Raw genomic sequence first — 27840 nt, 5'->3', positions numbered from 1 at the left:
TGCACCTATCCAGTATCTCCTGACATATCCATTCTTCCACTTCCCTTGGGCTGTTGGGGGGCCTGTAGTACACCCCCAACATAGTGACTGCGCCCTTCCTGTTTCTAAGCTCCACCCAGAGTGACTCGTTACACGATCCCTCTGATTTGTCCTCCCTCTGCACCGCTGTAACAATATACTTGTTTTGGAGTGGGACAACCACAGGTGACCCCTCCATTAATTGCTCACTCCCCTCCCCTCTCACACCTGTCGCCGAGTCCTTCCTATTATGAGAGACAGCCACTGGAATACTCTCTGGTACGTTACCCTTCTGACCTTTACTCCCCCTAACTGTGACCCACGTGTCTTCCTCCCGATGCCCCGGTGTAACTCATGTCAATTATTCTCTCATTCTCCCTGACTCGACCAAGGTCAGCAGTCTGCAGCTCCAGTTCCGTGACGCGGCCCCTCAGGAGATGCAGTTCCACACACCTGGCACAAATGTGAACCTCTGGGAGGCTAGGTGTTTCCAGGAACTCCCACATCCCACACCGGAAGCACCGAACTGGCCTATCATTCATAGTTACCCTTATCCTATATATGTTTGGATAAAAATAACTTACCCTGCCTCGCCCTTTCTGCCTAAGCCCTGTGAGCCAAAGAGAACACCATCCACCAGGTACACGATACCTACTCTTGCAACTCGGCCAACGTTGTCTACCTGATACGCTGCAAGAAAGGATGTCCCGAGGCATGGTACATTGGGGAAACTATGCAGACGCTGCGACAACGGATGAATGAACACTGCTCGACAATCACCAGGCAAGACTGTTCTCTTCCTGTTGGGGAGCACTTCAGCGGTCACGGGCATTCGGCCTCTGATATTCGGGTAAGCGTTCTCCAAGGCGGCTTTCGCGACACACGACGGCGCAGAGTCGCTGAGCAGAAACTGATAGCCAAGTTCCGCACACATGAGGACGGCCTCAACCGGGATATTGGGTTCATGTCACACTATTTGTAACCCCCACAGAGTTTCACTGGCTGTCTTGTCTGGAGACAATACTCATCTTTTTAGCCTGTCTTGATGCTCTCTCCACTCACGTTGTTTTGTTTCTTAAGGACTTGATTAGTTGTAAGTATTCGCATTCCAACCATTATTCATGTAAATTGAGTTTGTGTCTTTATATGCTCTGTTTGTGAACAGAATTCCCACTCACCTGAAGAAGGGGCTTGCAGCTCCGAAAGCTTGTGTGGCTTTTGCTACCAAATAAACCTGTTGGACTTTAACCTGGTGTTGTTAAACTTCTTACTGTGTTTACCCCAGTCCAACGTCGGCATCTCCACATCAGCCAAAGCCCTGACAGCTTTCACTTACTCTTCTGAGAAAGTAGAGGCATTGGTGGGCTTTCTTAACTATAGTGTTGGCATGGGGGGACCAGGACAGGTTGTTGGTGATCAGGACACCTAAAAACTGAAGATCTCGACCCTTTCTACTTCGTCCCCGTTGATGTAGACAGGGGCATGTTCTCCTTTACACTTCCTGAAGTCGATGACAATCTCCTTCATTTTGTTGACATTGAGGGAGAGATTATTGTTGCCGCACCAGTTCACCAGATTCTCTATCTCATTCCTGTACGAACGTCAGTGTGATTGGAAAAGCACCAGCGCACTGCCACACACGAGGAGAGTGTCCCAGTGTACTGACTAAAGAGTGCTAACCAGTTACGCAGCCTGAATAAATATCACACCGTTCACAGTAGGGAGAGACTGTACTCATGTTCTGTGTGTGGCCGATGCTTCAATTGATTGAAGCCAACTAAGAGAGACACAAGGACATCTGCACCATGGAGAAACTATGGAAAAGTGGAGACTGTGGGAAGGGATTCAGAGCCCCATCTGCACTGGAAGTTCATCAGCGCAGCCACATTGGGGAGAGGCTGTTCAACTGCTCTGGATGTGGGAAGGGCTTCAGTGATTCATCCACCCTACAGACACACCAGCGAGTTCACACTGGAGAGAGGGTGTTCACCTGCTCTCAGTGTGGGAAGAGATTTCGTCATGAATCCACTCTGCAGAGATACCAGTAAGTTCACACAGTGGAGAGGCCAGTCTGAGCTACAGTGCTCAGGATGTGGAAGTAGATTCAGTGATTCCACCGGTCTGCCGAGACACCAGCGAATTCACACTGGGGACAGGCCATTCACATTATCTCACTGTGGGAAGAGATTCAGTTATGCATCCACCCTACAGAGGCACCAGCGCATTCACACTGCGGAGAGGCCATTCATTTGCTCCCAGTGTGGGAAGGGATTCACTCAGTTATCCCACCTGCAGAAACATCAGTGAGTTCACACTGGGGAGAGGCCATGCATCTGCTCTCAGTGTGGGAAGAGATTCAATGTTTCTTCACACCTGCTGAGACACCAACGGGTTCATAAGTGATTACAGGGGTTGGATTCTGCTGTTACTGTTTCTCCTGTTACAATGACTTCTCTCCTGTTACAGCCAGTACTGCATTTTGTTCATTATCACAGTTGGTCAACAGGGAGGGTCGGAGGGTTTCTTTCTGTTGGACTGGTCAGTCTCATGACTTTGCCCCAGTAGGCTGATGCTCTTTGGGCCCTGTTGCAACTAACTGGTTCAGATTTCAGAAGGATCACAGATGAGAGTGCTTGGAAGTTAAATGATACTGTGTTCGCAATTCTGTTTGTAAGCCTCCCAGAGCATGCCATGTTGCCATGAAGATGGGCTTTGGTGATTTACAATATTCTTTTGTTTAATTTATCTGTGTGTTTCTCACAGAAGAAAACCTTCAGCATATGAGAGGCAAGTTGTCCATGGAATATTGGAAGATTACTATAGAAGATCTGAGACTTTCAGGAATTATTACATTTTGACAAAATTTAGATTCCTTTAAGGAACAAAAATGCAACAGGAAAAGTGAAGCAAATGTGGCTAACAAGAAAAGTTGAAGGTTCCATTAGATCAAAGGAAGAGACTCATAAATTGGCCAAAATAATAGTAAGCCTGAGGATTGGGAACTTGTTTTAGAATTCACTAAATGAGGACCAGGAACCTGAGAAAGAAAGAGAAAATAGAATATGACAGCAAACTGGAAAGAAACATAAAAACCGACTGGAAAAGCTCCTGTAGGTATGTAGAAATGAAAAGATCAGCAAAGACAAATGTGGGTCCATTCCAGGCAGAGACAGGAGAATTTATAATGGGGAAATGGCAGAGAAATTAAACAATGTGTGTCTGTCTTCACAGGGGAAGAGACAGAAATCATCCCAAAAACACTAGGGAACTAAAGGAGTAGTGAGCATGAGGAACTGGAAGAGATTAGTATCAGTGAAAAAGTAGTACTGGAGAAATTAATGGGGTTGAAAGTGAATAAATCCCAAAAAGCTGATGATTTACATCCCAGAGTGCTGGAAGAGGTGGCTGTGGAGATAGTGGATACGTTGGTGGTTATCTTTCCAAATTCTATAGATTCTGGAATGGTTGTTGCAGATTGGAAGGTGGTAAATGTAACTCCACTGTCTAAGGAGGGAGAGAGAAAAGCAGGAAACAAAGAAACAAAGAACAGTACAGCACAGGAACAGGCCCTTCGGCCCTCCAAGCCCGTGCCGCTCCCTGGTCCAAACTAGACCATTCTTTTGTATCCCTCCATTCCCACTCCGTTCATATGGCTGTCTAGATAAGTCTTAAACGTTCCCAGTGTGTCCGCCTTCACCACCTTGCCTGGCAGCGCATTCCAGGCCCCCACCACCCTCTGTGTAAAATATGTCCTTCTGGTGTCTGTGTTCAACCTCCCCCCCTTCACCTTGAACCTATGACCCCTCGTGAACGTCACCACCGACCTGGGGAAAAGCTTCCCACCGTTCACCCTATCTATGCCTTTCATAATTTTATACACCTCTATTAAGTCTCCCCTCATCCTCCGTCTTTCCAGGGAGAACAACCCCAGTTTGCCCAATCTCTCCTCATAACTAAGCCCCTCCATACCAGGCAACATCCTGGTAAACCTCCTCTGTACTCTCTCCAAAGCCTCCACATCCTTCTGGTAGTGTGGCGACCAGAACTGGACGCAGTATTCCAAATGCGGCCGAACCAACGTTCTATGCAACCGCAACATCAGACCCCAACTTTTATACTCTATGCCCCGTCCTATAAAGGCAAGCATGCCATATTCCTCCTTCACCACCTTCTCCACCTGTGACGTCACATTCAAGGATCTGTGGACTTGCACACCCAGGTCCCTCTGCGTATCTACACCCTTTATGGTTCTGCCATTTATCGTATAGCTCCTCCCTACATTATTTCTACCAAAATGCATCACTTTGCATTTATCAGGATTTATCAGGAATCACAGACCCATTAGCCTGGCATCAGTAGGAGGGAAAATGCTGCATTCTATTATAAAGGATGTGATAATATATGAATTAGGATCAGGAGTAGGCCACTCGGCCCCTCGAGCCTGCTCCACCATTCAATACATACACAGCTGATCTGATTGTAACCTCAACTCTACATTCCCGCCGACCCCCCAATAACCTTTCACCTCCTTGCTTATCAAGAATCTATCCAGCTCTGCCTTCAAATTATTCAGAGACTCTGCTTCCACTGCCCTTTGAGGAAGAGAGTTACGCTGACTCACCAACCTCTGAGAGAAAGAAGTTCTCTCCTATCTTTCACAGGTGACCATTATTTTGAAACATTGGCCCCGAGTTCAAGATTCTCCAACCAGAGGAAACATCCTCTCCACATCCACCCAAAATCCCTCAGGATCCTATATTTTTCAGTCATGCTGCTTCTAACTCTTCTAAACTCCACCGGACACAAGCCCAGCCTGTCCAATCATTCCTCATAAGACCATCCTCCAATTCAGGTATGAGTCTAGTAAACCTTCATAGAAATCATAGAAATCATCATAGAAATCATAGAAACCCTACAGTGCAGAAGGAGGCCATTCGGCCCATCGAGTCTGCACCGACCACAATCCCACCCAGGCCCTACCCCCACATATTTTACCCACTAATCCCTCTAACCTACACATCCCAGGACTCTAAGGGGCAATTTTTTAACCTGGCCAATCAACCTAACCCGCACATCTTTAAACCTTCTCTGAACTGCTTCCAATGCATTTACGTCATTCCTTAAACAGGAGCAATACTGTGCATAGTACTCCAGATGTGGTCTCGCCAATGTTCTATATAAGTGAAGTATTACATTAGAAGTTAGTTTGAGCTGGGTTTACTTTCATGTTTTGTGCCTGAAAGAAAGCTATAGTTAGTTTTAATTCTGGACAAAGATGCTTGTTTGTGTGGGAGTTAGTTTCAATCCCACCTGGGATTCTACTGTGATAAAGAGAACTATGGTACGAAGAATAAATATTGTTGCTTCGCAACGAGGAGTGCTGTAAAGGAAAAGCAAAAAGCTTCCTTTGTTTCAACTGGAACCCAGAGGCAGTTGGAGATGGGTCATGGATCAGTGAACAGCTCTCTCTCTCTCAACTCAACCAGGAGTAGCTACACAAGGAAGGGAATTGTAAAGCTGCAGGCTTCCGAAGAAACACGGCAGTCCAGACACCCAGGGAACTGAGACAGAAAGAAGGTTTCAGAAAACTGCAGTTAAGTGAACAGATAAACTATTGTTCAGAAGAAACTGAAGGAAGAGTAAACAAATGGGCTCTGAGTTAAAGAGACAATTGCATTTGACTGGATTTAAAGTGGGGAGCAGACCTTCAGAGGTCGCTGAAACATTTGACGTAAGTTTAATAAGAATCTGGCACTTGAAAGTTAAAGTAATTCTTGCCATTTGAACAGCAGTCGAGACAAGAAGAACCTAAAGGGATTAGTACAAAATCCTGGTCTGGATTCCATTAAAAGTGGAGTGGAAGTTCTGGCCAAATTTTTCATTTGGAAAATGTGGAGTGGATCTGGAATGCAAACCACAAAATGAATGTATTACTGTGAGAGAAGATTTTAAAGTGTATTTTGGGAATAGAGTTTGGAAACTCTCAGTTGGCAATCAGCTGGGGGAATTCTGAGGAGAAATCCGCTGACACTGATCATCGGAGCTTCAAATACACTTTGTCATCCATGTTAATCTTAAAACCTGTGTGGAATTGTTAAACTAAAGGAGGCGTAAAGGAGTACTGTATTAAAATCCATGTTTTCATGTTTAAGAAATTGTTGAAACTAATTAGTGTTCCTGTGACTCTGTTCTTCCACATTTAATTAAAAATGTAAACGTTTTGGTCTTTTAAGCCAGGGTTCTATTCTGGGATCTTCCCATCCAGTTATAACGTCAACTGGGATTGTAACACTCCCCAAACAGGGGAAGCATCTCACCTGTGCCTACCTTGTCTATTCCTTTCAGTATTTTATAAGTTTCAATGAGATCACCTCTCATTATTTACAACTCAAGAGAACACAGGCCCAGTTTCCCCAATCTCTTTTCATAGGACAGGAACATGTCTGGTGAACCTTTGTTGAACTCCCTCTCTGACAGTAATATCTTCCCTAAGGTAAGGGCCCAACACTGCACACAGTATTCCAGCTCTGGCCTAACCAAGGTTCTATACAATGGGTGTATTCTGGCTGGTCTCACGACTTTGCTTCCAGTGGGCTGATGCTCTTTGAGCCTGGGAGAACACATTTCCACTGAAATGATCCACAAAAGTTGATGAAGGACGTTTATTTCATCCGAGATAGTAAATAGTGCTTTTCCTACCACTACAGGTAGATCTAAAATAAATACATTTGTCTCTGTTCCATTGAGGCTACAGCACAGGGCCAGGCCAGTCGGCTCAATTGGTCTATGTCAGTATTTATGCTCCACGTGAGCCTCCACCCACCCCTCGTCATCTCCTCCCATCACCATATCCTTCTATTCCTTTCTCCCTCATGGATGTATCTAGCCTCCCCTCCAATGTATTCATGCTATTCACCTCAACCACTCGCTGTGGTGGTGAGTTGCACATTCTCACCACTCGCTGTGGTAGTGAGTTCCACATTCTCACCACTCGCTGGGTAAAGAGGTTTCTCCTGAAATCCCTATTGGATTATTGAACCCCTTCATAATCTTAAAGACTTCCATCAGGTCACCCTTCAGTCTTCTCTTTTCGAGAGAAAAGCAGCCCCAGCCTTTCCTGAGGGTTAAATGCTCTCAGTTCTGGGATTATTCTTGTGAATCTTTGTTGAACCTTCTCCAGTGCCTCTATTTCCTTTTTCTAAATAGAGATCACAAATGTTGACAGTGTTCCCAGTGTAGTCTAAACCTGGTTCCAAACACATTGAACATTGAACACAATTCTATCCCTCGAGAATGGAACCCGATATGTGGGCCCCACACTTTAGGAAAGATGCAAATTTTTGGAAAGGGTGCAGAGGAGATTTACGAGAATGGCTCCAGGGATGAGGGAATTCAGTGAGTTGGAGAGACTGGAGCAGCTGAAATTTCTCTTGTTGACCCTCGGACTAGGCTATTAATCAATGTGGTGGAAAACGAAACACTGACACAGAATATTTTGTATAACTCGATCTTTATGAAGGTTAAAGATAAACACTCGATGAACATGAACTATTCTTTCCTTAACTTGCTGGAATACCGATTATCTTCAAACATTCAATAAACACTTGAACTGCCTTTTTACTCAACACTTGCTAAAATACTAATTTAAACAAAACACAAAACTGACAGCTTGAACTCAAATACTACCCATTGCAAGGTGAGGTGAGTTGATCAGGCTCCCTGCCAATGGGCTTTTCTTCCAATATCTCTGAGTGCCAGACTCAGGGGAACCTTTCTTTGTGCTTTGTTTCTGCAGGTCAACGCTGGCAAAACCCCTTTGTCGGCTTATTCTGCGAGGGATCTCACTGGCTGAGATGTGCTTTCAGTCACATATTCACAGAACAGGCAGTAATCGATCACTGTCAAAGAACAACGAACAATACAGCAGAGGAACAGGCCCTTTGGTCCTCCAAGCCTGCGCTGCTCATGTGTCCACTAGACCATTCTTTTGTATCCCTCTATTCCCAGTCTGTTCATCTGGTTATCTAGATAAGTCTTAAACGATCCCAGTGTCTCCGCCTCAATCACCCTGCTTGACAGTGCATTCCAGGCCCCCACCACCCTCTGTGTAAAATACGTCCCCCTGACATCTGTGTTGAACCTTGCCCCCCTCACCTTGAACCTGTGACCCCTTGTGTTCGTCACCTCCGACCTGGGAAAAAGCTTCCCACTGTTCACCCTATCTATGCCCTTCATAATTTTATACACCTCTATTAGGTCGCCCCTCATCCTCCGTCTTTCCAGGGAGAACATCCCCAGTTTACCCAATCTCTCCTCATAGCTAAGACCCTCCATACCAGGCAACATCCTGGTAAACCTTTTCTGTACTCTCTCCAAAGCCTCCACGTCCTTCTGGTAGTGTGGCGACCAGAACTGGATGCAGTATTCTAAATGTGGCCTAACCAACGTTCTATACAACCGCAACATCATATGCCAACTTTTATATTCTATGCCCCGTCCAATAAAGGCAAGCATGCCACATGCCTTCTTCACCACCCTCTCCACCTGTGCTGCCACCTTTAAGGATCTGTGGACTTGTACACCCAGGTCCCTCTGTGTGTCTATACTCCTGATGGTTCTGCCATTTACTGTACAGCTCCCCCTTACATTAGATCTACCGAAATGCATCACTTCGCATTTATCTGGATTAAATTCCATCTGCCATTTCTCCGCCCAATGTTCCAGCCTGTCTATATCCTGCTGTATTCTCTGACAATGTTCATCACTATCCGCAACTCCAGCAATCTTCGTGTCGTCCGCAAACTTACTGATCACACCAGCTACATCTTCCTCCAAATCATTTATATATATCACAAACAGCAGAGGTCCCAGTACAGAGCCTTGCGGAACTCCACTAGTCACAGACCTCCAGCCGGAAAAAGACCCCTCCACTGTTACCCTCTGTCTTCTATGGCTAAGCCAGTTCTCCACCCATCTAGCTAGCTCACCTTTTATCCCATGAGATTTAACCTTTTGCACCAGCCTGCCATGAGGGACCTTGTCAAACGCTTTACTAAAATCCATATAGACGACATCCATGGCCCTTCCCTTGTCAATCGTTTTTGTCACCTCCTCAAAAAACTCAACCAAATTTGTGAGGCATGACCTCCCTCGTACAAAACCATGCCGTCTATCGCTAATGAGTTTATTCCTTTCTAAATGCGCATATATCCTATCTCTAAGAATCTTCTCCAACAATTTCCCTACCACTGACGTCAAGCTCACCGGCCTATAATTACCCGGGTTATCCTTGCTACCCTTCTTAAATAACGGGACCACATTTGCTATCCTCCAATCCTCTGGGACCTCACCTGTGTCCAGTGAAGAGACAAAGATTTCTGTTCGAGGCCCAGCAATTGCATCTCTTGCCTCCCTGAGGATTCTAGGACAGATGCCATCCGGCCCTGGGGATTTGTCTGTCTTAATGTTTCCTAAAAAACCTAACACTTCCTCCCTTGTAATTGAGATTTTTTCTAACGGGTCTACACATCCCTCTGAGACACTACCAGTCAACATGTCTCTCTCCTTTGTGAATACTGATGCAAAGTATTCGTTTAGGATCTCACCTACTTCCTTTGGTTCTAAGCATAATTTCCCTCCTTTGTCCCTCAGAGGTCCGATTCTTTCCCTAACAACCCTCTTGTTCCGAACGAATGTATAAAATGCCTTAGGATTCTCCTTAATCCTGTCTGCCAAGGACATTTCGTGACCCCTTTTTGCCCTTTTAACTCCCTGTTTGAGTTCTTTTCTACTTTCTCTGTATTCCTCCAGTGCTTCATCTGTTTTTAGCTGCCTGGACCTCATGTATGCCTCTTTTTTCTTTTTGATTAGACCCACAATTTCACTGGTTATCCAAGGCTCTCGAATCCTACCTTTCCTATCCTTCCTCTTTACAGGCACATGCCTGTCCTGCAGTCCTATCAACTGCTCCTTAAAGGACTCCCACATGCCAGATGTGGATTTACCCTCGAACAGCCTCTCCCAATCAACAGCCACCAAATCCTGCCTAATCCGGCTGTAGTTAGCCTTCCCCCAATTCAGCACCTTACCCATAGGACAACACTCATCTTTTTCCATTACTATCCTAAAGTTTACAGAATTGTGGTCACTATTTGCCACATGTTCCCCTACTGAAACTTTGATGACCTGACCGGGCTCATTACCCAGTACTAGGCCAAGTATAGCCCCCTCTCTAGTTGGACTGTCAACATATTGTTCCAAAGAACCTTCCTGTACGCATTTTATAAATTCTTCCCCGTCCAGGCCCCCAGCCCTAAGCGATTTCCGGTCTATGTGAGGGAAATTGAAGTCTCCCACTACAACTACCCTATTTTTCTGCACCTGTCCAGAATCTCCTTACATACCCGTTCCTCAACTTCCCGTGGGCTGTTGGGAGGCCTGTAGTATACCCCCAGCATAGTGACTGCGCCCTTCCTGTTTCTGAGCTCCACCCACAGTGACTCGTTACCTGACCCTTCCAAATCGTCCACCCTCTGTACCGCTGTAATATGCTCCCTAACCAGCATTGCTACTCCCCCACCTCTCCTAGCCCCTCCTCTGTCGCACCGAAAACACTTATACCCTGGAATATTCAGCTGCCAGTCCTGTCCTTCTTTTAACCAAGTCTCCGTCACTGCAACCACATCCAAGTTCCGCGCAAGCATTAAGGCTCTAAGCTCGTCTGTCTTGTCCGTGACGCTCCTTGCATTGAAGCAGATGCACTCCAGACCTCTTGGCCCACTGAGGTCATCCTCCCCCAGAATGCTCTTCCTCTCAGAGAGCCTTGTCTTGGCCCCAACCTCGTCCCCAGCCTCTATGCTTATTGACCTATTGTTCTGATCCCCACCCCCCTGCCACATTAGTTTAAACCCACCTGACCCACACTAGCAAAACTCCCAGCTAGGATATTCGTACCCCTCCAGTTTAGGTGCAACCCGTCCTTCTTGTACAGGTGCCATCCTCTCTTGAAGACATCCCAGTGATCCACGAATTTGAAACCCTCCCTCCCGCACCAGTCCTTTAGCCATGCGTTCACGAATCTTTTAGTCATGGTGCCTCTCTCAGGGTGTGGTATTTCTCTCAGGAGCGCAACACACAGGGGTCTATGTTCACTCAATCTCTGTTCGAGGCAGAGCGACAGCCACCATGCAATCAGCTCCTGTGCCCATTCTCCACTGCAGAAGCCCTTCAGCCTGCTGCTCCCACAGTCCTCAGTCTGATACAGAGTTAGCTCTTTTAACCATCAGCCTTTGCTGCTGCCTTCATTTGCTTTATGGATACCCATCAAGTGACACTTTCTTTAGATCAGTCAGTAATTAGGGTTGGGAATGAGGCCATTCAGCCCATTAAATCCATGCTGGCTCCCTGTGAATCAAACCATTGCCCTGTTCTATCCCTGTAGGTTTATTTCCCCCAAGTACCCATCCAATTTCCTTTTGGAAACATTCCATTATCTCTGTTTCTCTCCCCCTTGTAGGAAGTGGGTTCCAGGTATTTACCACGTCTTTCAAATGCAAATGAGTCTCAGAGCAGAGAAGGAGGCCATTCCACCCATTGTGCCCATGATATCCCTTTGAACAAGCTCTTCCATTAACCCCATGTTTCATTTTGAATCTATCCAGTTACCTTTTGAAAGATACAATTTAATTTGCTTCCTGCAGCATTTTCAGGCAGTGAATTCCAAATCACAACAACTTGTTCTGTTTTAAAACAAATAATTCCACAATATATTGTGTATGGGTTTTTACAGGGGATTTGGAAATGGAGTGAAAGGCACGGTTGTTACTCAAAATTGAGACTCAGACTTTATTAATGATCTCCATGAGTGGACTGAGTGTGATATATCCAAGTTTGGGGAATATTTCTGAAAATAAATTACATTTCTACAGCTCCTTGCATGACCACAGGATCTTGGAAAGTATTTTACAGCCAAGTTCTTTTGAAGTGTGGTCACTGCTGTGATGTAGGAAACTGTAGGGGTCCCTCAGAAATGAAAATGACCACTTTCATCTGTATTCACAGTTCAAGGTACAAAGGTCAAGGAAGCCATGATAAACATGTGATGAGATTTTGAGACAATAAAGCTATAAGCCTCTAGACACTGCTGAGCAAGCAGAAGTTGTCCAAACTGAGGAATTCTTCAATCATTTTGATAAGCTAGAGGACATTATATCTGGCAAGCTAAAGGACATTATATTCTGTCAAAGTCTGCCTCAAGAATGAAGCGGATTGTTCAACCTGATCAAGATTAGTAAGAAAGAAATCTATTGTCTTTCACAAAGTATATTTTTGAATCATTATAGCTGGTATTAACTGTTGCGGGTTCTCTGGAGGCTAGGAATTGCCAAAAATTTCAGCCAATACAAAGACTCACGAAAGCCAGTGTCCCGGTTAAAGACGTATCTTTATGAACCAACGATTGGGCAGTCCATTGCCTTACAATAAGAGAAGACCTTGAGCATTCCAACACCACTCTGGAAGTTACAATACATCAAACAGGTCAATTATACCTTTATCAAGTTTACATTTCCCACCTTCTGTTGGCTATGAACAAGTCTGTTTCAATACAAATCAATCACAATTAATACCTGTCATATACTTCAGCCAATTGGATTTACCCTTTGACCTCATGGGGTTTCATTGCTCTGTAAAATCCGGATGCTTCCTCCCTCTGTTGCTCAGCAACCTCTGACACTTGGCCACAAAGGTCCAAGTTAAGGTTCCCACCAACTCTTGCTTATGTCAATGGCAAGCCAAACAGATGTATTTTCTTGTGTCTGAAAAGGCCTACCTTATCCGGACAATATGAACAATCCTATTCGTAAGGGACACTGAGAAGGCCTGCTTTATCTGCACAATATGAACTACCCTATTCATGAAGGGACTGAGAAGACCTTACTGCCAGTAACTGTTATTGATAAGAACTTAACACATTCTGTCGTTTCATTGTCCGAAAGGTTGTGATTCATCTCAATATGCCTCTTATCCCATTAGGCTGTGGCAACTTGCCTTTGGCTAAAGTGTACAGGTTTCTTTAACATACAGCTAAAATACATTTTTTAAGATCCAAAATACATGGTTAAATCAGAAATATTTGTCCAAATCTCATACTTAGCTAAATCTCTTACTGTGTTTATATGTGTTTATATCCTGTTGTACTACAGGATTGCGGCGGACTGAAAAGATTGAGTTTGTGGACATTAAGAAAGAGGATGTGTTGGAAATTTTGAATAGCATCAGGATAGATAAGTCGCCGGGACCGGATGGGATGTACCCCAGGTTACTGTGGGAGGCGAGGGAAGAGATTGCAGAGCCTCTGGCGATGATCTTTGCGTTGTCGATGGAGACGGGAGAGGTTCCGGAGGATTGGAGGATTGCGGATGTGGTTCCTATATTCAAGAAAGGGAACAGGGATTGCCCAGGAAATTACCGACCGGTGAGTCTAACCTCAGTGGTTGGAAAGTGGATGGAGAAGATCCTGAGGGACAGGATTTATGAACATTTAGAGAGGTTGAATATGCTCAAAAGTAATCAGCACGGCTTTGTCAAAGGCAAATCGTGCCTTACGAGACTGGTGGAGTTCTTTGAAAATGTGACTAAACACATTGACGAAGGAAAAGCGGTAGATGTGGTTTACATGGACTTCAGCAAGGCGTTCAATAAGGTCCCCCATGCAAGACTTCTCGAGAAAGTGAGAGGGCATGGGATCCAAGGGGCTGTTGCCTTGTGGATCCAGAACTGGCTTGCCTGCAGAAGGCAGAGAGTGGTTGTAGATGGGTCTTTTTCTGAATGGAGGTTGGTCACCAGTGGAGTGCCCCAGGGATCTGTTCTGGGACCCTTGATGTTTGTCATCTTCATAAATGACCTGGATGAGGAAGTGGAGGGATGGGTTGGCAAGTTTGCCGACGACACGAAAGTTGGTGGTGTTGTGGAAAGTTTGGAGGGATGTCAGAAGCTGCAGAGTGACATAGATAGGATGCAAGACTGGGCGGAGAAGTGGCAGATGGACTTCAACCCGGATAAATGTGTAGTGGTCCATTTTGGCAGGTCAAGTGGGATGAAGGAGTATAATATCAGGGGTAAGACTCTGAGCAGTGTAGAGGATCAGAAGGACCTTGGGGTCCGGGTCCATAGGACTCTTAAATCGGCCTTGCAGGTGGAGGAGGTGGTTCAGAAGGCGTATGGTGTGCTGGCCTTCATCAATCGAGGGATTGAGTTTAGGAGTCGGGGGACAATGATGCAGCTTTATAGGACCCTTGTCAGACCCCACCTGGGGTACTGTGCCCAGTTCTGGTCACCTCATTACAGAAAGGATGTGGAAGCCATAGAAAGGGTGCAGAGGAGATTTACAAGGATGTTGCCTGGATTGGGTGGCATGCCTTATGAGGATAGGTTGAGGGAGCTCGGTCTTTTCTCCTTGGAGAGACGAAGGATGAGAAGTGACCTGATAGAGGTTAACAAGATGTTGAGAGGTATAGATCGGGTGGATTCTCAGAGGCTTTTTCCCAGGGCTGAAATGGCTGCTACGAGAGGACACAGTTTAAGGTGCTGGGGAATAGGTACAGAGGAGATGTCAGGGGTAAGTTTTTCACTCAGAGGGTGGTGGGTGAGTGGAATCGGCTGCCGTCAGTGGTGGTGGAGGCAAACTCGGTAGGGTCTTTTAAGAGACTTCTGGATGAGTACATGGGACTTAATAGGATTGAGGGTTATAGGTAAGTCTATTTATAAGCCTAGGTAGATAGGGACACGACCGGCGCAACTTGTGGGCCGAAGGGCCTGTTTGTGCTGTAGTTTTTCTATGTTCTATGTTCTATGTGTCTTATGTGGACTGTTCCCCTGTTAGCTTGTAAATCTAATCTAAGGTCATTCCATTGTTGTTACTATTTGATGAGTAACTTAAACTCCTGTTTACTTGAAATTTCTCGAACCTACTAGGAATTTCCCCAACATTAAGCAAATGTATTAAAGATTACTGTAATAATAAGCTACCAATCAGTAACAGATGATTGAATAAGTGGTGAGCCTTAATTGAATTATAGTTAAAGGATCAATAATGAGTAGTTATAGTGAAAGACTGAGTTTTATTTCCTGTAAAAATGTAAAAGTTTAATTGTTGTGTATGTAAATAATGTGCAATGAAGATAAAATGTACTTCAAGCTCTGATTAGCCTCAACATTTGAAACTGTGTGAATAAGGGATTGCATAGAATCAGATGAAGGGATAGTATGGAACAATTCTATTGTATCCCTGATAATGGCAGGAAGTGGGGCAAGTAATTGGAGATACAATTAAAGTAATCTACTGACAAAATTGCTTTGTTTCTTTACAACAACCATTACCTCTCCCTTTGCCTTTTGTTCTGGGACATTTTTGACATTTAATCTCACCCGCCCTCTAACCAATCTCTGACTTTCCCTTTTGTTCCACCTGACCCTTTCTCACCATGATGTGGAAAGACACACGACAACGCAGAATTGCTGAGCAGAAACTGACAGCCAAGTTCCGCATGCCTGAGGACAGTCTCAACCAGGATCTTGGATTCATGTCACACTACACATAACTCCTACCATTTGGCCTGGATTTGCAAAATCCTACCAACTGTCCTGGCATAAGACAATTCACACCTCTTTAACCTGTGCTTAGCCCTATCTCCACTTGCACTATCTGTGCTTGCAAAGACTCGCATTCTAACCATTCTTCATATTCTAATCTGTAATTATCTTGCAATTATGTCTTGGCCTATACATGCCGAGTTTGTGAACCTACCTCTCCACTCAACTGATGAAGCAGCAGCGCTCCAAAAGCTTGCGATTCCAAATAAACCTGCTATACTTTAACCTGGTGTTGTGAGACTTCTTGCTGTGCCCTTTCTCACCAGCATCAAACCCATCACATTTCTCCCTCTCTTTACTTCTGAAGTAGAGTTACATTGGACGTGAAACGTCAACTCTGTTTCTTTCTCCACAGATGCTGCCAGACCTGCTGCAATTTTCCAGTTCTTTCTGTATTTATTTTAAATCGACATGTAGTGGTGAAAAACACTATTTACTATCTAGGATAAAATAATTGTCCTTCATCAGCTTTTAAACATAGACATAGACATAGAACAGTACAGCCCAGAACAGGCCCTTTGGCCCACGATGTTGTGCCGAGCTTTATCTGAAACCAAGATCAAGCTATCCCACTCCCTATCATCCTGGTGTGCTCCATGTGTCTATCCAATAACCGCTGAAATGTTCCTAAAGTGTCTGACTCCACCATCACTGCAGGCAGTCCATTCCACACCCCAAACACTCTCTGCGTAAAGAAGCTACCTCTGATATCCTTCCTATATCTCCCACCATGAACCCGATAGTTATGCCCCCTTGTAATAGCTCCATCCACCCGAGGAAATAGTCTTTGAACGTTCACTCTATCTATCCCCTTCATCATTTTATAAACCTCTATTAAGTCTCCCCTCAGCCTCCTCCACTCCAGAGAGAACAGCAGTAGCTCCCTCAACCTTTCCTCATAAGACCTACCCTCCAAACCAGGCAGCATCCTGGTAAATCTCCTCTGCACTCTTTCCAGTGCTTCCACATCCTTCTTATAGTGAGGTGACCAGAACTGCACACAATATTCCAAATGTGGTCTCACCAAGGTCCTGTACAGTTGCAGCATAACCCCACGGCTCTTAAACTCCAACCCCCTGTTAATAAAAGCTAACACACTATAGGCCTTCTTCACAGCTCTATCCACTTGAGTGGCAACCTTTAGAGATCTGTGGATGTGGACCCCAAGATCTCTCTGTTCCTCCACAGTCTTCAGAACCCTACCTTTGACCCTGTAATCCACATTTAAATTAGTCCTACCAAAATGAATCACCTCACATTTATCAGGGTTAAACTCCATTTGCCATTTTTCAGCCCAGCTTTGCATCCTATCTATGTCTCTTTGCAGCTTACAACAACCCTCCACCTCATAGTGGGAGACTTCAATTTCCCTGGTATAGACTGGAAATCGCTGAGGGCTGGGACTCTGGATGGTGAGGCATTTGTAAAATGTGTACAGGAGGGTTCGTTGGAACAATATGTGGACAGCCCAACTAGAGAGGGGGCTATACTGGACCTGGTGCTGGGGAATGAGCCCGGTCAGGTCTTCAAAGTTTTGGTTGGGGAACATGTGGCAAATAGTGACCACAATTCTGTTAGCTTTAGGATAGTGATGGAAAAGGATGAGTGGTGTCCCAAGGGTAAGGTGTTGGATTGGGGGAAGGCTAACTTTATTGGGATCAGGCAGAAATTGGCAGCTCTTGATTGGGAGAGGCTGTTTGAGGGTAAATCCACATCTGGTATGTGGCAGTCTTTTAAGGAACGGTTGTTAGGGCTACAGGACAAGCATGTGCCTGTAAAAAAGAAGGATAGGAAGGGTAGGATTAGAGAACCGTGGATAACCAGGGAAATTAAGGGACTGGTCAAAAGGAAAAGAGAGGCGTATGTTAGGTCCAAGCAGCTAAAAACGGAGGGAGCTCTGGAGGAGTATAATGAAAGTAGGAAAATACTCAAACGGGGAATTAGAAGAGCAAAAAGGGGTCACGAAATGTTCTTGGCAGACAGGAGTAAGGAGAATCCCAAGGCATTTTATTCATACGTTAGGAACAAAAGGGTTGTTAGGGAAAAAATCGGACCTCTCAGGGACAAAAGTGGGGACTTATGCTTGGAGCCTAAAGAGGTAGGGGAGATCCTAAATGAATACTTTGCGTCGGTATTCACTAAGGAGAGGGATGTGTTGACTGGGAGTGTCTCGGAGGGGAGTGTTGAACCGTTGGAGAAAATCTCCATTACAAAGGAGGAAGTGTTAGGTTTGTTAGAGAATATAAAGACTGACAAATCCCCAGGGCCTGATGGAATCTATCCAAGGCTGCTCAGGGAGACGAGAGGTGAAATCGTTGGGCCTCTGACGCAAATCTTTGTCTCGTCACTGGACACAGGTGAGGTCCCAGAGGATTGGAGGATAGCCAATGTGGTCCCGTTATTTAAGAAGGGTAGGAAGGATAACCCGGGTAATTATAGGCCGGTGAGCTTGACGTCCGTGGTGGGGAAGTTGTTGGAGAAGATTCTTAAAGATAGGATGTATGCGCATTTAGAAAGGAATAAACTCATTAACGATAGTCAACATGGTTTTGTGAGAGGGAGGTCATGCCTCACGAACCTGGTGGTGTTTTTTGAAGAAGTGACCAAAATGGTTGACGAAGGAAGGGCCGTGGATGTTGTCTATATGGACTTTAGTAAAGCATTTGACAAAGTCCCTCATGGTAGGCTAGTGAAAAAGGTTGGATCCCATGGGATAAAGGGGGAGGTGGCTAGATGGGTGGAGAACTGGCTTGGTCATAGAAGACAGAGGGTGGTAGTGGAAGGGTCTTTTTCCGGCTGGAGGCCTGTGACTAGTGGTGTACCGCAGGGCTCTGTATTGGGACCTCTGCTGTTTGTGATTTATATAAATGATCTGGAAGAAGGAGTAACTGGGGTGATCAGTAAGTTTGCGGACGACACAAAACTGGCAGGACTTGCAGATAGTGAGGAACATTGTCAGAGGCTACAGAAGGATATAGATAGGCTGGAAATTTGGGCAAGGAAATGGCAGATGGAGTTCAATCCTGATAAATGCGAAGTGATGCATTTTGGTGGGAATAATGTAGGGAGGAGCTACACGATAAATGGAAGAACCATAAAGGGTGTAGAGACGCAGAGGGACCTGGGTGTGCAAGTCCACAGATCTTTGAAGGTGACGTCACAGGTGGAGAAGGTGGTGAAGAAGGCATATGGCATGCTTGCCTTTATAGGACGGGGCATAGAGTATAAAAGTTGGGGTCTGATGTTGCAGATGTATAGAACGTTGGTTCGGCCGCATTTGGAATACTGCGTCCAGTTCTGGTCGCCACACTACCAGAAGGACGTGGAGGCTTTGGAGAGAGTACAGAGGAGGTTTACCAGGATGTTGCCTGGTATGGAGGGGCTTGGTTCTGAGGAGAGATTGGGGAAACTGGGGTTATTCTCCTTGGAAAGACGGAGGATGAGGGGAGACTTAATAGAGGTGTATAAAATTATGAAAGGCATAGATAAGGTGAACGGTGGGAAGCTTTTCCCCGGGTCGGTGGTGACGTTCACGAGGGGTCATAGGTTCAAGGTGAAGGGGGGGAGGTTTATCACAGATATCAGAAGGACATATTTCACACAGAGGGTGGTGGGGGCCTGGAATGCGCTGCCAGGCAAGGTGGTGGAGGCGGACACACTGGGAACGTTTAAGACTTATCTAGACAGCTATATGAACGGAGTGGGAATGGAGGGATACAAAAGAGTGGTCTAGTTTGGACCAGGGAGCGGGGCGGGCTAATTGTTCTTTGTTTCTCGTTTCAAGGCTTCATTCTATGATCATCTTGCTGGTGCCAGTACAGAGTGAGACTGCGGATAGTTGGGAACCTGTCTCGGGGGCAGGGAATTCATATGGTGTTCGTGGAAGTGGAAATGACTAGGGTTGGGAAGCATTTTCCGATCGGGGCCATTGTGATCTCCTGGACTCGTTTCGAGCGCCTCAGGGGGTCGGAGAGGAATTTCCCAGATTTTTTTTCCCCATATTGGCCCTGGGGTTTTTCACTCTGGGTTTTCGCCTCTCCCTGGAGATCACATGGTCTGGAATGGGGGGGTGGGGGTAAGTTAATAGGTTGTAATGAACAAAGCATCGTAGCTGTGAGGGACAGCTCGGTGGATAGGATATTGGTATGTAGATAGGCTGGAAAATTGGGCGGGGATCCTGGATTCAGGATTCAATCCTGGACCGGGGAGCGGCGCGGGCTTGGAGGGCCGAAGGGCCTGTTCCTGTGCTGTATTGTTCTTTGTTCTTTGTTCTTTGTTCATCCACTACTCCACCAATCTTGGTGTCATCAGCAAATTTACTGATCCACCCTTCAGCCCCCTCCTCTCAGTCATTAATAAAAATCACAAAGAGCAGAGGACCAAGCACTGATCCCTGTGGCACTTCGCTAGCAACCTACCTCCAATCTGAAAATTTTCCATCCACCACCACCCTCTGTCTTCGATCAGATAGCCAGTTACCTATCCACTCGGCCAACTTTCCCTCCATCCCTCCTTACTTTCATCATAAGCCGACCATGGGGGACCTTATCAAACGCCTTACTAAAATCCATGTATATGACATCAACTGCCCTACCTTCATCAACACACTTAGTTACCTCCTCAAAAAATTCAATCAAATTTGTGAGGCACGACTTGCCCTTCACAAATCCGTGCTGACGTTTGTGGATCATTTCAGTGGAAATATGCTCTCCCAGGCTCAAAGATCATCAGCCCACTGGAAGCAAAGTCGGGAGAACGGCCACACTAGCAGAAAGCAACCCTCTGACCCTCCCACTTCACCAACTGACAGAATGAACATGGTTCAGTCCTGGATGTGATTAACAGCAGAATCTAACCCCTGTAATCACTTGTGAATTCGATGATGCCTCAGCAAGTTGTGTGAATTACTGAATCCCATCCCACACACAGAGCAGGCGAATGGTCTCTCCCCGGTGTGAACTCACTGGTGTACCCGCAGGCGCGATGACCTTCTAAATCTCTTTGTGCAGTGAGAGCAGCTGAATGGTCTCTCCTCAGTGTGAATGCGCTGGTGGGACACCAGTTCTCCAGAACTTTTGAAACCACTTCCACAGTCAGAGCATTTAATGGGTCTCTCTTTGGTGTGGCTGACTTGGTGTGTTAGCAGGTGGCATAATCGAGTGAATCCCTTCCCACACACAGAGCAGGTGAATGGTCTCTCCCCAGTGTGAACTCGCTTGTGTCTTTGCAGGTTGGATGATGTTTTAAACCTCTTTGTGCAGTGAGAGCAGCTGAATGGCCTCTCCTTGTGTGAATGCGCTGGTGGGACACCAGATCCTGTGAGCTTTTGAATCTGAGCCCACAGTCAGAACATTTAAAGGGTCTCTCCTGGGTGTGAGTGACTTTGTGTGTACGCACGCTGGATAAATGAGTGACTCCCTTCCCACACTCAGAGCAGGTGAATGGTTTCTCCCCAGTGTGGCTGCGTCAATGAGTTTCCAGTGCAGATGGGGATATGAATCCCTTCCCACAATCCCCACATTTCCACCGTTTCGCCATGGTGCCGGTGTCCTTGTGACTCTCCAGGTTAAACAATCGGTTAAATCCCACACAGAACACGGGTACAGTCTCTCCCCGCTGTGAATGCTGCAATGTATTTTCAGGCTGTGTAACTGGTTAAAGCTCTTTCCACACTCAGTGCATTGGAACACTCAGTGCACAAAGCCCACACTCTGATTGGCTGGAGGACCAGAGTCCTTCCGGTCCTCCAACTCTTTCTATTGGTCAACACTTCAGCATGAAGGTCATGGGGTGGGCTCTCTGCACATGCACAGATTCCCCTCTCCCTTGGACATGTGCAGTCCCGGGCCTGGGGGGAGGGGGAGATCACCGAGTGGCTTCTCACTCTGGCTGGAGCCGCCAGCCGGTTGCCTGGAAACCTTGGCTTGAGGAGGTGCAGGGGGAACAATGGGTGGGAGTGGGCCTGACACAAAGTGTACATGGGTAGCTACTGGATTGGATTGAAACGTCCACTTAGCAAAACAGTTTGTTAACTTAAGGTGGAAAGTAACTCCTGTGACTTATTCCTTAAAATGACATATGCCCCCCCCACCCCCCGACCGTCCCCTTTCATTCTTCCCCTTCCTCCCCCACCCCACCTCCCTTAAACTCCTGGCCCCTCCACAAATTCCACCCCCGTCATCTTGCCCACCCCTCCCCGCTCCACCCTCCCCTTCCACTCCCACCTTCCCCCTCCCACCTCCTCTTCGACCTCCTCACCCTTATGCTCATTCCCATCCTTACCAGCCTCCCCATTTCCACACCTCCCCTCCCCACCAAACATCCTGCACATCCCCTTCCACCCCCACCATTCCCCCCCCCCCTCCCTTACACTTTGCTGCCTTCCCCCTCGCTTCTCCCTCCCTCCCTTCCAGAGCTTAGGAACCTGGCAGTGGAAGACTGAATGTGTCAGCCCTGCATTATGCGGGAGTTGAGTCTCTGGAGAGAGGACTTGAACCCAGAGATGAGAGTATGAGACTGACTGATCCATGGTGTTGGGGAAGTGGTGTGAAGTCTCAGGTACCTCATCCTTTCTCTCAAAACAAATTTCCACATTGTATCTGCCACTTCTTTGCCCACACTCTCCTAACCTGTCCAAGTCCTTCTGCAGCCCCCCTGCTTCCTCAATACTACCTGTCCCTCTACATATCTTTGTATCATCTGCAAACGTAGCAACAGTGCCTTCAGTTCCTTCCTCCAAATCATTAATGTATATTGTGAAAAGCTGTGGTCCCAGCACTGACCCCTGAGACACACCACTAGTCACCGGCTGCCATCCTGAAAAATACCCCTTTATCCCCACTCTCTGCCTTCTGCCAGTCAGCCAATCCTCTATCCATGGGCACTTAACACCATGGGCACTTAACATATTTAACAGTCTCCTATGCGGCACCTTGTCAAAGTCCTTCTGGAAATCTAAATAAATCACGTCCACTGGTTCTCTTTTATCCAACTTCCTTGTTTCCTCCTCAAAGAACTAAATGTGAATGAGATGGTTGATCAGACTGTCCATGATCAGGCTCTTGTTATGGGGAACTTTGGGGAAGTTCAAGTGACAGCCTTCAACAATCAAAAACCTGTAGTTATACAGCACATTTAATGTAACTTAATATCCTAAAGTGTTTCACAAGAACATTGTAAAACAGAATATGGCAACATTTGATGAAGTTTTACAATACATAATTCTCAGTGCAAAAATCCTACTTTCCCACAAACTATAAATCTCTGTCCCCACTCTCTCCCATCTTCCTATTGAGGGTCAGCCTCCGATTCCCCTCCTGAGTAATGGCGCTCCCCGAATCGAGATGGGGAAACGGCTCTGTCCACCGCGCAGTCGGGCGGCGCGGGACTGCGCATGTCCAAGGGAGCGGGGAAGCTGGGCATGTGCGAATGGTCTGCGCATGAGTTGGAGGCGATGAAATGCGCATGTGTAGAATTTCGGGTGGAATGCGCATCTGCGGGTGTGGAGCGGGGGCCGGGACAAAGCCAGCGCACTGACCATTGTCTGTCCGGGCCTTCCAGCCTTTCCCATTGGACAACAGCTCAGCGCGGCTGGAGGGCAAAGTCCCGCCCATCCCTACGTGGGGCTCCGCCCCTCATTGTCTGTCTGCGGGGGATTGACCAATGGGAACTCGAGAGGACCGGAAGGACTCCGCTCCTCCATCCAATCAGAGCCCCCCGCATTGTCTGAATGCGGAAGTTGGACAATGCGTTTCTTCACCTGTTCGTTGCTGCCCAGCAAAGATGCTGCTGCTCTGTCTCTGAATGAAGATGGAGCTTCAGACAGACACAAACGTTTTCCTCTCGCCACCATCTGTGAGTAAAACACTTTCTTTTCTCCCCCTTTCCATTTCTTTTCTCATTTTGGGGAGAATTGTTAACTTGCAGCAACTGAAGGGAAAGGAAGTGTATCGAATCTGTATACTCCAGACATTTTTAGTCCAGTCATAAAGACATTTATCTACCTGGCAGCTTGCAGGAAGATTTTCAGCTTTCTGTGTCCAGGACAGGAAACAGTGAGCATGGATCTGTTAATCAGCCTCAATCAGCACCTTTATGATAATTGGGAGGATGAATATTAGGTACAACAGAGTGAGAATGGAGGGAGTGTGTGGGATGGAGATTTACAGCTTTTGGGAAATGAGAGAGGAAAGAATGTTCCATAGAAGATGCACTTGGAATATAGTGTTCAATTCTGGTCGCCACACTGCCAGAAGGATGTGGAGGTTTGGAGAAGGTACAGAAAAGATTTACCAGGATGTTACCTAACATGGAGGGCATTAGCTATGAGGAGAGGTTGGAGAATTTTGGTTTGTTCTCACTGGAATGACGGAGGTTGAGGGATGACCTGATAGAAGTCTACAAGATTATGAGGGGCATGGACAGAGTGGATAGAAGCTTTTTCCCAGGGTGGATAGAAGCTTTTTCCCAGGGTGGAAGAGTCAATTACTAGAGGGCACAGGTTTAAGGTGCGAGGGGCAAGTTTTAAAGGAGATGTACGAGGCAAGTTTTTTACCCAGAGGGTGGTGGGTGCCTGGAACTCGCTGCCAGGGGAGGTCGTGGAAGCAGATGCGATTGTGACTTTTAAGGGACGTCTTGACAAATCCATGAATAGGATGGGAATGGAGGGATATGGTCCCCGGAAGGGTAGGGGGCTTTGGTTCAGTCGGGCAGCATGGTCAATGCAGGCTTGGAGGGCCGAAGGGCCTGTTCCCGTGCTGTAATTTTCTTTGTTCTTTGTACCAGAAGCTAGAATTGTCTGTTTTGAATTTCTATCCTGTACTAACACTGACCTCTGTAAATTGTTTGTGCAGGGTATTAGAAAATGAGGAATCGCAGAGTCAAATGTCACGTCCAGATCTGACAGAGTCACTCGATTCCTTCGAAACTGAATATCATCAGCCTTCAAATCAGAAGGAGAAATATTTGATCGGTATGTCAACTGCAAAAGATTTACAGACAGAAATCTCAATCCAAACGTCATATCAGAATCTGATTCACTCGATTCATCAGAACCTGAATATCATTGGATTTCGAATATAAAAGGAGATATGTTTCTCTGTTCTGTCAGCTTCATAAGATTGTAAACTTCAGTGTAACTGGAAAAGCACCGAAACACACACACAACAGAGTGAGAGGAGCACTGATTGTGGAAAGAGCTTTAACCAGGTACACAGCCCGAAAAACTATTGCAGAATTCACTGTGGGGAGAGACTGTAAATGAGTTGTGTGTGTGGATGAGGCTTCAACTGATAGTCACAAGGTCGCCCGCATCATGGAGAAACTGTGGAAATGTGTGGACTGTGGGAAGGGATTCAGGTGCCCATCTGTACTGGAAATTCATCTACGCATTCACACTGGGGAGAGACCGTTTAGCTGCTCTGTGTGTGGGAAGGGATTTACTCAGTCCTCCCATCTGCTGAGTCACAATCTTACTCACACCCAGGAGAGACCCTTTAAATGCTCTGAGTGTGGGAGTGGTTTCAAAAGCTCTCAGGATCTGTTGGACCACCAGCGCATTCACACTGATGAGAGACCGTTCAACTGCTCTGACTGCACAAAGAGATTTAGAACATCATCCAACCTGCGAAGACACCAGCGAGTTCACACTGGGGAGAAACCATTCACCTGCTCTGAGTGTGGGAAGGGATTCACTCAGTCATCCCACCTGCGGACACACCAGCGAGTTCACACCGGGGAGAGACCGTTCACCTGCTCTGAGTGTGGGAAGGGATTCACTCAGTTTTCCAGCCTGCAGACACACCAGCGACTTCACACTGGTGAGAAGCCATTCACTTGCTCTGTGTGTGGGAAGGGATTCACTCAGTCATCGCACTTGCAGAGTCACCAGCGAGTTCACAAGTGATCACAGGGGTTGGATTCTGCTGTTATTGCTGCTGTTAATCACATCCAGGACTGAACCATGTTCATTCTGACAGTTGGTGAAGTGGGAGGCTCGGAGGGTTTCTTTCTGCTGGACTGGCCGATCTCATGACTTTGCTTGTGGGCTGATGCTCTTTGAGTGTTGTTGCGGAACCCGAGTTTCATGTTTCACATGAATCACTGAACCAAATGGTTGTTTAGAGGGTAAAAGACATTTAGTTTGCATTTGAGTGGAATCTGCGAAAGAGAGCCACATTGCCACGGAGATGGGCTGTCAGAGATTTCATTTGTTGAATGTATCTGACTGTGTCTCTCAGAAGGCAGCTACGGATTTGGTCTTGTGTGGTCAGTATCTCACTCGGCGTTGGTGAGGGGGGAAGAATGCAGGTTGATTTACCTGGCTTGGAGCCAGAGGGAGAAATCTCCAGTGAACCTCAGAGTGAGAAGCAGTTGTGCTTGTGGCAGGAAGCAGTCAGCTTGAACAGTGAGGCTGGAAAGAGCTGAGGTGAAGCTGTGGGAACAGGCTGGGGAAAAGCAATGGGCCTATCCAACGTCAGGGCTGTGAGGCTCAGGCTGGAGCTGAGGATCCCACAGTCACGAGGTCTTAAAGCAATTCTGACTGGTCAAAATGACCCCAATTACCCATTAATGTAGATTTCATATTGGGTAATGATAGAGCGGGCAGTATCATGTTTCCTCAACCTGGGACAGTGGGCCATAGTTCGGAAGTTATCCCTGCGAGTAAAAACTCCTCCCCTATTTGTAATCCAGTTAAGCAAAGAATTGATTCAAGTAGAAATACTGATGTACCCACCCCAGTGATGGACAGGACAGAAGCAGCAAAACTGCCTGCAGAGACTCAAATTCAACATTCTCAACAGGAAGGACCAAGACCTCAAAGTGTTCTGAAGGCTTAATAACACTGAACATTGAATGAAGTGCCGCTGTCAGAGCTGGAACAATACTGGACACACCAGCAGGAGTTCAGTCAAATACACTCAGATTGAGGAGAATGGCACCAGGGGTGGGGAACTTCAGAGGGATTGGACAAACTGGAATTTTTCTGCTTTGATCATGGAGTGATCAGACAGAGAAAAAGGCCATTCAGCCCATTGATTGTGTCAAATCTCTGCAGAGGAAACCAACCAATCCCATTGCCCTGTTCTATCCCTTCAAATTTCTTCAAGTGCCCATTAAATTTCCTGTTGAAGTTGTTTATTGTTTCCACTTCCTTCAAGCTTTTCCAGGTCATTCCCACTCGCTGTGTAAAAATATTCTTCCTCACATCCCCACCTGCCCCCCTCAACCAAAATCTGCGTCCCCCTCGTCCTTTGTCCCATCAGCTAATGGGAACAGCTTTGCTTTGTCCACCTTATCTGAACCTGTCAGAACCTTGTCCACCTCTCATCAAATCTCCCCTCAGCCTCCCTTGCTCCAAGGGGAACAACTCCAGTTTCTCCAACCGAACCTTGTGATTCCTGGAACCATTCTGGGAAATCTCCTCAGGAGCCTCATATCCTTCCTAAAGTGTGGTGACCCAGAACTGGACTCAATACTCTTTGTGGCCTGACCAGAGCTTTAGAAATGTTCAGCATCACTTCCCTGCTTTTGTTCTCAATCCCTCTATTTCTGAAACCCAAGATGCCATTTGCTTTGCTAATTGCTCTCTTCCTCTGTCCTGCCACCTTTAATGATATGTGCACACGAGCCCCCAACTTCCTCTGTCCCTGCTCACTCTCTAGCACTGTGCCATTCAGTCTACATTGCCTCTCCCCATCCCTTCTGTCCAGACCCATCCCCTCTCACTTCTGTATTCAATTCCATTTGCCACTTCAGCGAATGTTAAGTGTTAAAGTGGACACACTGCTTTCTTTAATATGTCACCCACAATTGAAGATGATCCTCTCCCTTTAAATGCACACGGAGCTGATAGAGCACAGAAGGAGGCAGTTCAGCCCATCACACTGATGCTAGCTCATTCAAAAAGCTATCCAATTAATCCCATCGCCCTGCATTTTTCTTTTCCTTTCAAGAATCTGCCCAGTTCCTTTTTGAAAGATTCGGTTGAATTTGCATGTTTTCAGACAGTGAATTTCAAATCACAACTCGCTGTGTTTTTCAAACAAATTTGTATATATTGTGTTTCGATTTTGTCAGAGGATTGGGAAAGGTGTGACACCAGAGGTTATAATCCCATGGTTCAGAAAATGGAATGGGCGTCACACTAATAGACAGGAAGATGCTGGAGGA

The 27840-nt window shown here is 46.4% G+C and overlaps 1 protein-coding gene across 1 annotated transcript in view; it reads left to right on the top strand.

Moving 5' to 3' along the window:
• Positions 1-1823: 1823 nt before the first annotated feature.
• LOC144481864 (uncharacterized) overlaps positions 1824-27840 on the top strand; it is a 61474-nt gene continuing 35457 nt past the window's right edge. Inside the window, 3 exon segments of the mRNA XM_078201011.1 lie at positions 1824-1950; positions 2057-2405; positions 25054-25571. Of these exon segments, the coding sequence (XP_078057137.1) occupies positions 1824-1950; positions 2057-2405; positions 25054-25571 (994 nt within the window).

This window comes from Mustelus asterias, chromosome X (assembly GCF_964213995.1).
Source record: "Mustelus asterias chromosome X, sMusAst1.hap1.1, whole genome shotgun sequence".
In the NCBI taxonomy this organism is placed as follows: Eukaryota; Metazoa; Chordata; class Chondrichthyes; order Carcharhiniformes; family Triakidae; genus Mustelus; species Mustelus asterias.
The sequence above is the reverse complement of the archived record's forward strand: the minus strand, read 5'-3'. Positions and strand labels throughout refer to the sequence as shown.